Source organism: Pan paniscus, chromosome 17, assembly GCF_029289425.2.
Source record: "Pan paniscus chromosome 17, NHGRI_mPanPan1-v2.0_pri, whole genome shotgun sequence".
NCBI lineage: Eukaryota > Metazoa > Chordata > Mammalia > Primates > Hominidae > Pan > Pan paniscus.
In genome coordinates, this window is record NC_073266.2 from 93,976,584 (window position 1) to 93,992,842 (window position 16,259).

Sequence of the window (16,259 nt, forward strand, 5' to 3'; positions counted from 1 at the left end):
CTGCAGCACTGTTTGTAATGAAATTTGGAAAGGACCTGAACAATGATCAACAGGCAAATAGAACAAGATCACCCTGAACTCCCAAAGAGTCCAAGAGAGGAGAGTCCTCCGCCCACACAGGGAGATTCCCAAGACATACTGTCACATGGGGAAGCAGGCTGAGGAACAAGACACATCAAATGCGCTTACTACGTACCAAAACAAGAAAAAAATCTACACATACGCTTACACAAGCAAATACATTTTAAAGACCTAGGAGGGTCAGAAGTAAACTCTCAGGAAGAGGTGAGGCCTGTAAGGACAGTCAACAGAGGAGGATCGCTCCTTTCCAAGCACTTCCTCACCATCTGGATTTCTTTGCAATGTGCAGGTGTTCACAAAAGATGTGTGGATGTTCTAAAGGACGAGCAGAACTCTAAAACCAGGAGCCCAGCATGGGTCTAGCCCAGGAAATGGGAGCTCCTCCTGCCATAGCTAGCCCTGAAGCCCACGCAGAGGCCAGGAGGCCGCTCAGGAGGAGGGCGAGCGGGCAGGGCAGGGAGGTCAGCACGAGATGCAGGCTGACCCCGGGGAAGTCGGGCCTTGCCTCCCCCTCTCCCTCCCGGGGACAAGATCAGCAGCACCTGGTAGGGGATGAGGAGTCCTGAGCCAAGAAGATGGGTCTGGGGTCTCAGGTCTTGTCTTGGAAGCCCCTCCCCCAGCACAGGGCATCAGAAAGAGCTGAGAAGTGAAAGATGCAGATGGCACCCAGGGCCAAGGGCCTGAGGGTCCCAGGAGGAAACAGGTGTGTGGGGAGCAACAATGGCACATGCAGGCACATGGAGACTCCTCCTGGCCTGGGATTCTGTCCATGGCCTTGGGACAGATAAAAGACAACAAGCTCAGGCATCCTCTGAGACTGGACCTAGAGCCGTGGCCTCCAGATGCAGCGATCCACGCTCCCCAGCCTCTGGGCTCACTGAGGTGTTTTGTGCTAAGATGCCCCCTGGGCTCCTGACTCTGCCCATTCTAGTAAGAAGAGGAGTAGGGGGAGGAACAGAGGTGCCCACAGTGAAGGAAGACGATGACCAAGGCCAGCAGTGCACAAAGGAGGGTGTGGGTGACCTTGGACACCCTGTGACCAGGGAAAGGTCAGCTTCTTGTCCCCATTCCAGACACGCCCTGCTGGGCTGACAGCTGCACACTGCCCAGGAAACTTCCACAACCACCAGCAGCAGCATCCCCCAAATCAAGAGATCTTTAAACTCAAAGAAAAAGATCTTCCACTCGAGAAAGAAAAACCAGGAAATTCTGACCCAGAATGGAAAATGATGCGCCGAGCAGTGGCTACGGAAAAGGTATCAAGGAATCCAATGTGTGCCAGACACCACACGGCTACCAGGCTGTTCTGCAAAAGCAAACACGGTGCCCTTTTGTTACTGAGGTTTCAAAACAACATCAAGAATTTGTTTCTAAGTGGAGTGTAGGCTATCGCCATAGAAACCGCAGAGACTCTGTCTTGCTGGTGTGACGCACAACCTGTCCAGAACCTTCTGTTCAGAGCTTCTGAAAATTCCCGAGCCAGTATCTTCCAATTGCTTTTTTCATACCTGAACTTCAGGAACTTCCTGGGCCACCTTCTGGGGGCACCTTTAACTGCATTTCAAGGTTCTTACCAACACATCCCTATCTGTCCATGATGCTTCCGAAGGTTTAGGCCTTGATTTCAGTCTCATGGCCCTGGACCTACCATCTTCCATCATTTTTGAAAAAGTGGAACCCAGTAATATTTCTTAAAAATGAAAAAATTTCAATCCATTCTACTCCTATCATGTCCTAGTCTAATACCAAAATAATCTATAAAAATCACATTCTCATGAGTCACGTAGTAATCAATTTTTAAAAACCAGTGACATCACAGATTAATTTTAAATCAAAGGAAACACGATTTAACTAGTCAGACTGGAAACCTGGCCATCATTTCAATATCAAAAATGTTCTCTAATTGTCCAGTCCAATGAACAAACTATCCCAATAATGTCTATATTGGAATCAATCACTGGATTATCATAGGTACCAACAACCTAATTTCATGACTTTGAAGGCAGCTGCCATTCTCCATCAGGTTTCAGATATGAGATTCAAGCATGTATGTAAGTTTTCTATAGGATGGCCAGCTCAACAAATGGCACCGTGGAATTATCATTTTAAGTGATACATTTCAGTAACCAAGTAGGTTATTAAATAAAACAGTAATTGTATTAAATTTGGAAGAGAGTTTATTCATAGTGCTGAACGTAACTATTCTGGAGTTAAGAGAAAGAACATGAGTAACACTCAGATTTGGCACATCTATACAGGAACATATTTGGCAGCTAACAGTTCGCCCAAATGTCTTACTAATCTGTGAAAATACTTCTTTCAAATCAATGGCTTCCTTTGTAAAGAAAGCAGGAGACAAGGCCTCCTGTAAATGGATATCGCTATGTGAACCATGCACACAGAATCAGGTAAAATCTCAGTAACTGGAGTCTTACTTTCTAACCTTTAATCCAGAGACAAATATCCCTAGCTTTTTAAAATTCTAGTAAAATACAGACCTAAAATGGCAATCCATTTTAATATGCAAAGGCTTATGCAAATTATATATGCAAATACTGGATCCTATCAATAGCCGACAAATCCCTCATGAAAAACTAGCCTCAGATTAGGTCCAGCACACAGAAAATTATCTAAGAACCACAAAAAGAAAAACCACATACACACAAATGAAAAATTACGAACTTGTGCCAGAGACGAGGACACACACACACACACACACACGAACACTTATCAAATAAAACTTAAATGCTTCAAGCATTTAAAAGAAAGTCTAAACTTATGAAATAATTCAGTGTGCCCATGATGAAAATGCAGACTAAGAATGATGCAAATCAAATGGCAAGCCACAGATTCCTTTAAGAACTGACTGAGCCTAAGTCATACCAGGAAGTCAATCCTGAAAGCAGCGAGAGAGGGGCTGCTCTGGAAGGTCCCGTGCCCGGCATGACAGGGTTTGGACATCTGCTGCCTCCAAACCTCATGTTGCGACCAATTCCCTTTGTTGGAGGTGGGGCCCAAGGGGCGGTGTCTGGGCCATGGGGGTGGGTCCCTTACGAATGGCTTGGTGCTCATTACAACGAGTGAGTTCTCGCTGAGTTCACGCGAGATCTGGCGGTTTCAGAGTGCGTGGCGCCTTCCCTTCTCTCTCTTGCTCCCACTCTTGCCATGTGACACATGGGCTCCCCTTGATCTTCCACCATGATCCTAAGCTTCTTAAGGCTTCACTGAAAGCAGATGCTGGCACCATGCTCCCTATACAGTCTGCAGAACCGTGGGCCAAAATCAATCTCTTTTCTTTTTACATTGCCCAGTCTCGGGTATTCCTTTACAGAAACACAAGAATGGACTAACACGCAGTGCACCAGCAGTGCCCCATGCATTCCGCCTCCAGGTGCGCTCAGGCGGCCCCGCCCACCGCTGCCCTGGCGGGAACAGGACAGGGTCTGCTATTCTAAGCAGCCACCAATGCCAGGGCCAATGGCAAAGTTCCCGTGGATGAGACGCTTTGGAGATAGTCTCTGCGGATGTCACCAGTTGAACAAGGAAGGACTCCTTAAGGAAACGACAGGCTTTGGGCTCTATCTAGAGGTCCTCAAAATGCGGCGCCCACAGCACTCCTCAAGCAATGGGATGGCCAGTCCTCCAGCACCTGCCCTCCTCCGCAGCCTCTGCCTTCGGCACCAACACCGTGCAAAGCACCAGCACCATCGATACCTGCTCACCCCATAGGCCTCTGCCTTGAGTGCTCATGCTGTGGAAAGCCTCAGTACTGTCACCACCTGCTCTCCCCACAGGTCTCTGCCTTCCGTGCCAACACCATGCAAAGCACCAGCACCACTGCTACCTTCTCACCCCATCGGCCTCTGCCTTCAATGCCAGTGTTGTGCAAAGGGCCAGCACCGTCACTACCTGCTTACCAGGCCCATCACCTCACCTGAGCTGAAACAGAGACCATGCACTCAACTGTGTCCTTGACAGCTCACTCTTCCGTGTCACCTGAGCCCTGTGTGCTGGAGCTCAGTGGAGAGCAGCCCCAGATGGGACTCCAGAGCCTACAGCCCCACTCTCTGGGCCCCAGCGCCAATGGAACTCATGGATCTTCCCACATCCTCTGGCCTCCAAAGGCCATCAGGCCCACGGCCCTCTGTACTGAGGTGGGAAACCATCCAGTGGCCTGACCAACCTCTCTCTAGGAAGCCTGCCGTGACAGTCCGGGGCCCAGGCAGGACCCTATGCCCAGGGTCACTCGATGTTAGCATCACTCTCTACTGGGAAGGGGCTTAGCCAACTTCTGCTCCTCGTCCACAGTAACAACAGATCAGTAACAAAGGCCCCAGACACAGCAACTCCAAGCCACGGCTCCAACACGAGGCGTGTAGGGCCAGAAGAAGGGAAGAAGGCGACCTCCCCAAATCCTCACTCCACTGAGTCCGACAACACCAAAAGCGAGACCTGGCCGCACATCCTGAGTCCACACATCCTGAGTGGCAATGGCACTGAAATCCACACATGCAGCACTTTCCATTGAAGACTCTGTAGGCTTCTGAGATGCTCCCATTAAATACTAACTGTAAGGCCAGCCTCTGCTGTGACTGCTGTTCATCGCTGTTTCTGTTATCAGACAGGAAGATCTCTAGAGTCTAGACATCCAGTAAAAAGCACCACTGAGCGCTGAGTACTCCCGTGCAAAACTACCCACTCCCGAATACAACATTTCTCCATGCAGTTCGCTGTCAACTCTGAAGAACAGAATTCATCAAGGTGCAGCTCCAGCCACTGTTCTCAGCATGAGCCCTGCGGGGCCCTCAAGAAAAAGCAGGTCTGGCCCCTGTCTTCAATGAGATGGCAATTTGAGGATTCCCGACGCAAGGCGGATGCTGGGGACAGAGAGGGTCATCCTGCCTGAAAACAATGTGTCCACGCAACAGGGAGGAATGGGGCCAGCCTGAGGCCCAGGTTTGCATTCCACCCTGGGTGCCGTATCGCGGCTGCACGCTCAGGCCTTGTGGAGGAGACATGGGAGCCTTGAGTCTGGGCATAGCATCCGGGGCACAGCAAGGTGCAGAGGGGAGAAGACGGGCAGGTGCCAGAGCTGAAACGCATATGGAGCTGGGAGCCACCTCAGCTTGCAAGGAGGAACACCAAAGGGCTGGGCAGAAGGGCGGGAATCTGTGCGTTAAGCAAACGCCTAGTGAAGAATCGAGAAAGGATGGGCTTAGTCGCAGCACATCACAGATACAGGAGGGCGACAACACAACCAAAACAGGCAGGTGCAGAATCATCAGTCGGAATGACTGGAATCTCCCAGACAGCTCAGCAGCAAGGCATCATCTCACGGTGCCACGTCCCCAGCTCCACAGGGGTGCACACCGCTCCACGGCATCACACCTCTCCTGGCCGGGAAACCCCACCGCGACCGCCAGCACCTTTTCTCGCAGGTGCACCAAGCCCTCGGCAACGCCTGACCCAACCCAGCACCTGCTGCTCCGGCCGTTGCTGTCCGTTCTTCCAGCTGGTCAGGAACTGACGGCTCGGAGTGGAATCAGACCTCCCTCTTTACCAGGAGCGATCCTGCCTGGTCCATGAAATGCCCTATCTCACGGGAACGGGGTGCAAGAACCAAATTCAGGCATTTCTGTTCACTATTGATAGGTGAAATCTACAAAAAGGAACCCTTCCATTTCAAGCCAGAGAAACAAGTTCAAGTCACACCTGGGAGGACCGAGCGCCACTTCTTCACGACACAGCAACAATGACATTCACCCAACAGGTTCGGGGCTGAAAGTCGTATCCAGCACTACCCCTCCTGCAGACTGGAAAATGCCAAATCTGGCAGGGAAAGGAGAATTAAAGTAAAGAAGTTTAGCATATGAGGCAAAGAGAGAAAAGGTTGAAAACTGTTCCATCCAATAAGAATCTGTAAACGCATCCACTGGCTCTGGAGTCCGAGAATATCACGAACTTCTCTTTCAGTGAACATCACTCAATGTGTATCCTAAGTAACTTCCTACGTGGCAGGAAGGAAACTCGGCACACCCCACAGGACTTCTGCACAGAGTACCACGGCTGTGGCTGTGGGGCATCCCGGCCTGTGTACAGCATGGGCACAAGCGCAGATGCAGAATCTGAGCCGTCCTGGGACTACGCATTCCTGCCCCTCGCGGACACACCAGGAAGGGGACCCTTTCCGAGGCTGGAAGCTGGACACTGACAGGAAGAGTGTGTGTGCAGGATACCCACAGTGTGCCAGGCACACACAGGAAACGGAGCGAGGACAGCAGCTTCGGTGGAAATCACAGCCTCCCCACTGCAAGGCAGGACACTGCAAATTCCCAGGGGCTGAAGAACTTCTAATACCACACTGTGACTTGGTGACTAAAAGAGAATTAAAATCCACATGTCTGAGTCCAAGCTCATGTGCCCTCCACCAATGATGCCGTGTTTGAGCAATGCACACACCATTCGGCATGGGGCGAAAGCCAAGCCTGCCCTGTGCCCTGGTTTCCTTACCGATAAAACAGGAGGATAGAATGGATACCTCTTAGTTCCCTCCCACCTCGAAAATTCTATGATCCTATCTTGAGTTAAAAGAGAGAGAGAAGATAAGTGTTTGAATTTTCCTGGCAAACCAAAATGTCTGCCTGATGTTTGTTTCACGGTACCAAGTACGTACATCCCACATGTATTTCTCAGTGGCGGGAAGAAAGCCCCGGAGTATAATCTCTGGAGTCTAACGCTTTTCACAGTCTAATAAATTCATTCTGGAAGGTCAGAAAATGTAGCACTCTGTTCAAGCAAATATCAGCATGCATGCCATGCATAGATGTATCAACACTGAAAGAATCAGAATACAATAAAACGTATTTAGGAGACACTATTCTCGTAATTTAATCTTCCTCTGATAACTCGGAAAGCACATGAGGACACCCAGGGCCCTGTGAACAATCACCGTCGTGTTCATGTGCGCGGGAGCGCGGATTAAGAGTGGGCTCCGGTTGCTAAGATGCTGACTACATCACAAGGCATTCTGCATGTGACTGTCAACTACATCTGAATATTTCTCTGGAAGAACACTGCTGCATTTTTATACTAAACAAGAATTTAATATCAGGGTTTTCCAACTCATACTTTACTCCCAACAAAAGGAACTCCTCAGAACTCCGCACGGGGTAAAGTGACGGAGGATGTCTTCTCTCCAGGTAGAGCCCTGGAGAGCCCTCTGCAGGGCACACTGTGCCAGCTCTTCCAAAGCCTGTGATCGGCCTGCAGCTTCCTGACCTCGGTCTCCGTTCTTCTGAATTTCTGTCTCACCAGATCCCACTCTGGTTTTGTTCTCTGGATGTTCTATGGCTCATTTTGGTTAGGGAAAACACCCCAGGGAGCCCTGTCAGGCCTGGCACGGGCCACGTGGCGGACAGCAGCTCTCACTTTTTGGGGGCACCTGACTTCAGGACGGCCTGTCACCCCTGCACTTCAGGAGCACCAGAGCAGTCTATGTGTGAACATTTATTAGATATTATGCAAGATGAGCCTGGGGCTGCGGCACGACGAAGGAACTGGGCAGAGCCCGGCCGAGTGAACCTGTCTGGATACTAAGGGGGGCTGGCCTTCTGCTTTTTACCTTTACCCATTCTGCAAGCTCCTGTTTAATAGAGGGCCCCAATGCCACCAAGACCCCCTCAGAATGAGGACATCCCACAGCTCCAGGCCATGGAGTGGCGTTTGCCATGAAATTGTTCCCAGCCGTGTGTGCTTTCCTTCCCCCAGCTGAACTGGATGCTATTTCCTGCCTACACTTGGAACTTCCCTTGATGAACACACTTCACTCGTTTTCTCTCCTCCTTGGTCCACAACCTCTTTCTTTGAATCGTTTTGAGCCTCTCGTGGGACCCATGATGAACACTGTGTGAGGACAAGCGCTCCTCCCGACCCATGACTTGGCTTCAGAGAGAGCTTTGCCCGTGTTGCGTCCAAGCCAGGACACCGCTGAGTCCCCGAGAGACTCAGCATCGCGAGTGGATTCAGCTGCAAGGTCAGTGCGCGAAGGTATTGTGAGAGCGCCTCCTGCTCTACCTTGAAGAAACGCTTAGAAGAAGTACCATATAAAGGTTGCCCACACCCAGCAGGCTTGGCCGCACAGGCAGACACCCCTCCCAGCTCACCCCATTCCATTCTCCCTTCCGCTGGCCAAATACACCCTCAATCCTGTTTCAACGGGTAAATACATCCTCCAGGCCAGGTGCAGTGGCTCACGCCTGGAATCCCAGCACTCTGGGAGGCTGAGGCGGGTGGATTGCTTGAGCCCAGGAGTTCAAGATCACCCTGGACAACATGGCAAAACCCCATGTCTACCAAAAAAATACGAAAATTAGCCACGTGTGGTGGTGACCGCCTGTAGTCCTAGCTGCTCTGGAGGCTGAGGTGAAAGGATGGCTTGAGCCCGGGAGGCGGAGGTTGCAGGGAGCTGAGATTGTGCCACTGCACTCCAGCCTGGGTGACAGAGCAAGACCTGTCTAAAACACACACACACACACACACACACACACACACACACACATAAACATGCCGTCTCTCACCCTCCCTAAGCTATTCTAATTGCTGTCTGTGTTCTGTTAGAAAGAAAGAAGGACAGTTGTTGAACCTCTGTGCCCAGCCGCATGACTGCAGCCTGGCCTTCCTCACAGCCAGCGCACCAGCACGGACAGCCAGCCAGCCTCCAAGCACGTGCTCAGCAAACACCTTACAGCAAAAGCCTCAGTGCGGCTGGTGACAGTGGAAAGAAGATGGGCTCTGAGGACGGGGCTGCTGGGCGGCAGGGAGGCAGCCAGCGAGGGGACGGGAAACGTGAGACACTCTGAAGGTAGATCCATTTCCTCCTTTAATTACCTTTCCTTCCCTTGACCATATTTTTTTTTCTTTGAAGACTCTTCCCTTGATTCTTCAAATTGCATATAATACCAAGGCACTTGTTCCAAGCACTTTTTTTATTCTATTGAGTCATACAATTTGCCATTATGTTGATCAAAAACAGTTGAACACAATGGTCCCTTGTGGGACAGGGGTGACTGATTCCAGGACTCCCCGATACCAAAATCCAGGATGCTCAAGTCCCTGGTGTAAATGCCTGTGTGTAACCCACGCACATCCTCCCGTACACTGTAAATCATCTCTAGATTACTTATAATAATGCAATGTAAATGCTCTATAAATTCTGCTGTGTTGTTTAGGGAATAATAACAAAAAAAAGCCTGTATGTGTTCAGTACAGATATAAACATCTATTTTTCTTTAATATTTTCAGGCTGTGGTTGGTTGAATCCAAAGATGTGGAATCCACGGATACACAGGGCCAACTGTACTTGTAACTTCCCACAACGTCCTCTAAAACTTGAGGGTGTCCCATCTATTGAGTCGCAGTGAGTATCTAAAAAGTGAGGGTGGGTTCAACAGGATGGAGTATGGATTTTACATGACAGATATTAGCACGACAAGAAATGGTGAAAAGCGGGAGTAGTGAAATTAGTCTTGAATGATATGCAGCTCAACGGGGCACAGCTTGTGCATTACGAGCACCTCAGAGCATCCGCCATGGCCTGGGCACCAGGCATCCCAGTCCAGGCACTTCTCAGGATGGCACAAACTCTGACAGCAAATCTTGCAGAGATGTGCAGCCTCTCTGCATGCTTCTGTTATTCCTGAGTCGCCTAAATGCTTTCTGAGCAGAATTCTATTTTGGCCCATACACTGAAGGTTTGTATGTCTCCTTGCAAAGCAATATTCGTTTTTCCTTAGTGATGGTTTCTAAGCTCCCTGAGCCTACTTGTGTTTGGGAATGTTGGAAATGTTGATTTTTACAAACTCCAATTAGATGCCCTTTCACCCCTCTTTCTTACTAAAAATATTAACTTTTTATGAAGTCCAAAAGTGGACTTTCTGTCCATGCCACGTCTCTTTCTCAGTGGAGGATTTAAATCTAGTAACATATTCCCAATGACTGACTTTTTTTCCATAATTTTGCACTTCTACTATTTTAAGTCAATAACAAGAGCTGCTGTGACCAAGTCTTATGTGGGGATAAAAGTAACATGAATATCAGAACTTTCCAGAGGAATAGATGGCAACATTCAACTGACGAAACATGTTCCATAAAAAAAAAGGAGAGGAGTTTCTTTCAGTTAATCTAATAATGCAAATTATTTCCAGATCCAGAAACAGCATTCAAATCAATTCCCAGATGTCAAAGAAAATGTTCGGGCAAAATTATGGCACAACTGGGTATTACTGGAATGGTCGCATAGATCTGAATTCTAATTTCAACTGTGCTCCCACAGGCAGGCTGGCTGCTGCTTGTAAGAACCACTGTGATCTTTCGTGCCTCAATTCCCACACAGCCGCTCTAGCAGTGTTAACCAATCATCCCATCAGAGTTCCATGAGAATTTAAAATAACCTAACGCTTAAAGAACTAAGTAATCTTTTTAGTAACAGGAAAGGCAAGCATTTTCCAAAGTTGCGTGAATTTTTTCAGAAAAAGAAAGGAATGCTGCAGATTTAAATATGAGATTCAAAATACCCAGTTTCTTTTCCAAGCTAGCCCTGTGAAAGACCTGGGCCAAATCCCACAAATCACAGTGTTTTGAGAGTAGTTAAATCAATGGAACACGGTCTCTCTCTCCTTAAAGAATATCCATGAATTAGTAATTTGTTGCTACACTAGACCATTAAAGGCAGCTGTTGTGAGTGAAAAGTTGGTGTTTTTAGATAGAAAGATACTGTCCTTTGGGATTACGGAAAGTGACCCACATATACCTACAGGGCTCTTCCATGTTTCATGCCTCTGTCGAGCCATAAATTTCTGTCCTCTCTCAATAAGCTGAAATATCCTATTTATTCTATCACCAACTGTTTGTTACATTCAACTATGATACATGTCTTGTTATAGAATCAGCTGAGGTCTGTATTAACTTTCTCAAAAAGTTACACATAGAGAAAAATATATATAATGTCTTTAAGACATAAACAGTAGTCTCTAAAATTTAATGAGCCTGAAAAAAGAGTACCTTCCAATTTATGATGGGAATCATTTGATCTTTCCAACTTCTTGATTTCTAAAAGCACTACTGGATTAGCTTACTATGAATCAGGTGACCACCATCATAATCAATGGGGTGAGTGAGGCCCAAGAGCTTTTCCAAATATTAAGAATATTTCTCTTAAAAGTGAAAAGAAAAAAAACCCATAGTCCTAGCCCAATATTTTGTCCAGCATGTGCTCCAAAAAGTAGACAGAGTATTACTGGAACATAACCAGTAAAATCTGTATTTATAAAAATAAAAAAAGAACACCGAGAATTAAACTTAAAAGAAGTCAACCAGGGGTCACGATGGGGTCAACCCGGTTTCACATGACAAATTGTTCGAAGAATCCAAAAGTGTTCATTGAATGAGCACAGCATTTTCAGAGAAGACCATGTCCTCCTGCTCCTCCCACGGGGACCAATGACTAAAACGCGAAGTTAAAATACGCATTACTGCAAAGTCATTTATCTATGTATACACTCATAACCTGTGCGTGGATTCAACACAAGTTTTGCTACAGGAGAAAAGACTTGCCTTCTACATCTTTGTTGACTCAATATGCATTTCAGTGTAACAGACCCTCACATAACACACTGTGTAAGACGCTAATAAACTCTGTCCAGGTTTGGCCAAATCTCTAATAAGGAAAAATGACACAGTCTTCTGTTTTGTTGTGAAATAATACAGCACAGCAGTCATCTTCTTCACCACAGAATATAAAACAGCCCTGCCCCGGGCTTGGATTTCTATCACTCTTAAAAGTCCAGGTAAAAAGCAACAGTCAGTAACGGCGTTGCAGAGAAGGGAAAAACATCTTTGGCTTTGTGGAGAAACATGCAAGTTCTCTAACTGAAACATCACTTTCCACTTAAAACAATTATGCAAAGCAAAAAATAATAAAAGAAATATCAAAATGTTTAAAATTTATAGAAAGTAGGAGAATTATGAAAACAAAGTTGGCCAAGCATCTTTAAATATTTACATGGCTATGTGAAAAGTAATCTGTTCCAATTAACTGTCTCTAAACCCACAGGGTTACTTGAATCCAAGAAGATTAATTATAACTGCACACCAATTTGAAGATAGTCTTCTACCCAGCTGGAGTGGAGGAAAGTGTGTGTGTGTGTGTGTGCACGCGCGCATGCATCGTATGGTGAGAACTGGGTCTGAAGCAGAAAAAGAAGGGGGTGAATGTCTCAGAAGGAATCCATGATGGTGTTCTTTGCTCAGAAATTAGGATTACAGATGCTCAGGTGAGACCATCAACCCTAGAGGTCAAAGGTGTGAGTGTATGCAAACACTGAAAGGGGCTCCAAGGGGAGCTGATGGGTGTCTGTGTCTGCACTCCAAAGTGCCAGTTCCAGATCCATACTGGGGACAGACTCCTGGGTGTGGGGAACCCTGGGCACAGGGACCCTGGGCAAGGGCACAAGGCCGCCCGGGTGTGGAGTCCTGAGTCCCAGGGTTACCTGAGCATAGGCCTAGCTGAGTAAGGGGCCACCGGGTAAGGGGCTAATGAGCGAGACTACTTGAGTATACGTTTACCTGGAAGCAGAAACCCCCTGAGCCTGGGATCCCAGGACCCAGGCCACCTGGGTACACTTGCTCACCTGGTGCAGGTTCAGGGGCGCCCTCCTCACCACTGTCTTCGGCAGCCTCGTCGGCCAGGCCAGAGCCCGGGGAGTAGGCAGCGGCACAGGCGGAGCCAGGGCTGCTGGGCTGGGAGGCCGAGTCACCCTCACTGAGTGATCCGCAGCGGGCCCGCGCCGCCCTGTCCCCGTCACTGTCCCTGTCGCGGCGCGCGCGCCGATGCACGCGCGAGTGCAGCACCATCTGATGATAGGTGCGGAAGATCTTGCCGCACTCGAAGCACTCGGAGGACTTGCCCTGGCCGGTGGTGGCTGCGGCCCTGCGGTTGGGGCGCGCGGCCGAGCGGGGATCGAGGTGGCCGGCGGGCGCGGGGTCCCCAGGCCCACTCGCGCGCTTCCGCGGGGGCCCCGGCGCGGCTGGTGCATCCTGCTCACGCTTGCGCTTCTCCTGGCTCACCAGGACGTACTCGCGCCTGTCCTTGTCGAAGGCCACGTCCCCGGCCAGCGCCTCGTCCCAGGCCCCGTACTTGAGGTACTCGGCCGGCTCGGCCACCTTACCCCGCGTGGCCAGCTGCCAGGCCTGGTAGCTATTGACCGGGTCCAGCTCAGCCACCCGCCGTCCGGCCTGCGTGCCAGGGCACGAGTCGCCGGCCGCCGACGGCCTCAGGTTCAGGCACTGGAGGAAGAACTGCTTGGTGTCCGGGGGCCCCTCCGCCCCCTCCTCGGCCGGGGCGCGCGTGCGGCTGGCCTCGACCCTGCGGTGGATGGCGTTGTGGGCGTTCAAGCTGTCCAGGTTTGTAAACAGGTTCCCGCACTTGGCGCAGACCTCGTAGAGGCTCAGGCCGGCGACGATCACCTCCTCCTGGACCACGTTGTTGATGGTGGCGATGGGGTCCAGCTCACTCTTGGGCCTGTTCTTGCTGCCCGTCTTGGGGCCGTGCGCCTTCATGTGGTTCTTGAGGAACCAGGGCTCCTTGAACCTACGGCCGCAGATGTGGCAGCCATGGTCGAAGGAGCCCCGGTGCTTCTTCATGTGCGCCTTCAGGAACCAGGTCTGGCTGAAGGCCTGGCCACACACCTCGCACGGGAACTCCCCGGGGCTCAGCTCGGGCTTGCCGTTCTCCACGCAGGCCTCGCCGCTGCCGGGCCCCTGCGCGGTGATGTGGTCCCTCTCGATGTGGCTCAGCAGCGACTCCTCCCGCAGCGTCGCGTAGCTGCACAGCCTGCACTTGAACGGCTTGTGCGCCTGGTGCACGTGCAGCTCCAGGTCCTTCTTACGCTCGAACTGGCTCTTGCAGAAGGAGCACTGGACGGCTGCCTTGGCCTCCCCCGGGGCGCATGCGGACCCCTCTGCCCCCTTCTTGCTGCTCCGCAGCAGGACTCTGCCGCTGTCGGCCTGCGAGGCCCCGTTCAGAACCCTGGCGCCGTCGGCCTGCGAGGCCCCGTTCAGCAGCCGGTTGCAGGCCGAGGCGCTCTTGGTGGGGCTGGCGCAGGCGTCCAGGCCCTCGGAGGCGCGCATCTCACCCAGCGGCGCCTCGCCCGCCTCCGGCTCGTGTCCCTGAATCAGAGTTCCCGTGCGGTGGCTCCGGATGTGAATCTTCAGGTTGCCCTTCTGGGAAGCCCGGTGGTCGCAGTAGGGACACTTGTAGGGCTTCTCGCCCGTGTGCTTGCGCATGTGCTGCGAAAGCGAGCTCTGGAAGGGGAAGCTCTTGCCGCAGATGCAGCAGGTGTGGCAGGTAGCCTTGTCCCCATCCACCTCGTGGCCCCGGCCGGCCCTGGTGGGGCTGGGGCCTCGCCTCAGCTCCATCTCGGCCTCTCTGCTGCGATCCATCCGAAGGACGGGCGCGGCCGGTGGTGGCGGCACAGCTTTCTGTCGCGCGGGCTGCAGGGACCGTCCTATCTCTCCATGGTCAGAAGAGCCAAAAGACGTGCCTGCTCCCAGGAGGTGCACCTTCTACATGGGGGGCGCAGCAGCTGGCAGCCAGCACCTGAAACAGAGATGGAACATCATCAGCAAAGCTCCTGGCTAAGAGGGCACAGGCATGGCTGCGGGAACCCCCACATGCTCCCCAAAACATACCCATCCAACCCACATTAAGAAAAGTGGCACCAACAACACTTCGCACAGAGGCGAGAGCAGCTGCTTGCCTTAGTAAAAAATCAGTATCACTTAATTATCAATAATGAACTATGTTAAATGATTAACATAAATGTTAATGATTGTGCACCAAAATAATTTTCTTTTCCCAATAAGGTATCAAATCTTTAGGAGAGATTGTAGTACCAGAGTGTGTAGGAGTGTGAGGAATACAAGCTACTTAGCAAGACCATGTGGGAATTAGGGACAGAGGAAAGCAAGGTTTAGGAAAAGGGCAGAAATAAGAACAGGGGCCAAGTTCCTGGGCTGATGGAAGGTGAGCTGCACAGGTGGTGACAACAGTTGACGGCACTTCACACACACAGTCACGTGCCACTTAGCCAATGGGATACGAGCTGAGAAATGCATTGTTAGGCGATTTCATCCCTGTGCAGACATCCTACAGTGGACACACACACCCGCAAGATGGCACAGCCCGCAACACACCTAGGCTGTATGGTGAAGCCACAGCATCCTCCTAGTGAGGCTGGGTCTGCTCCTAGAGATTGTGCCCAAGCCTGAAAACAGTGAGCATCAACCACCCTGCATGGCCGCCACCTGCATGCCCATCCCACCCACCAGAGGGTGAGGAGGGCAGAGACCCACTCCCTCCAGGCACACAGGCAAAGGGCAGCCTGCCAGAGCGTAGCTGTGTCCAGCACGGAACAGGCCCCCACCAAGGACGGAGGATGCATGAATCAAAATGCTTGTATCCAACCAAAGAGGCCTAAATGGTGCAAGGAGAAAAGCAACTCTTCAGTAAAAACAGGAATCCCACCTGACACAGGGTAAGTAAGGTAAAGCAGCAGAACGATGAGCCAGTTAGAAAGGATGTGAGAGATGTCGAGTCTCTCAGGTCAGCATCTGAGTGTTCAAGAGGGAGGGGCTGCACAGACAACTCCCCGGGGACAGGCTCTGCTCATCTGCTCATCTCTGCATAGAACAAATCCATTTCCTGCTTCCAAGGGTCCAGAGAGGGTCTCCCTTCTGGGGCCGGCTCCAGACCTGCACAGAGAGGCACCCAGATGGGCCATGTTCTGAAAACCCAAGTGATTTCGCATAGAAAGGAAGCGTGTTTGTTTAAGCCTACAATCTCACACACTCTAAGAACTCCTGCTTAAACATCTATAAAACCCAAAGCAGCTCCGTATTTCCGGCTGGGAAGCACACAACACATTAACACACAGCTTCCATGCAAAGATGACAGGGCCGCCCACGAAAAGACCTGGGGTGGCAGCTCCCTGCTTGCTCCGAGTTTTGCAGCCTCCCAGGTTTTCACGGAAGCAGATGGGACACAGAAAAGAATACTGATAATAGACCTGAGGGGGTGAAGGGGCATGAGCTAAAAAATCAGTGTCGGTGTCAAGAGTGTCCCC

At 50.6% G+C, this 16,259-nt stretch overlaps 1 protein-coding gene across 24 annotated transcripts in view; it reads right to left on the reverse strand.

Annotated features, from left to right (window-relative positions):
* ZNF516 (zinc finger protein 516) overlaps positions 1-16,259 on the reverse strand; it is a 142,256-nt gene that overhangs the window by 74,850 nt on the left and 51,147 nt on the right. For all 24 annotated transcript variants that reach the window (XR_010110181.1, XM_055102377.2, XM_034944075.3 and 21 more), the window contains one exon: positions 12,768-14,734. Coding sequence is in view for 23 of the 24 variants with exons in the window: in XM_055102377.2 (XP_054958352.1) it covers positions 12,768-14,577 (1,810 nt within the window). In the remaining variant the exon portion in view is untranslated. The remainder of the gene's footprint in view (positions 1-12,767; positions 14,735-16,259) is intronic.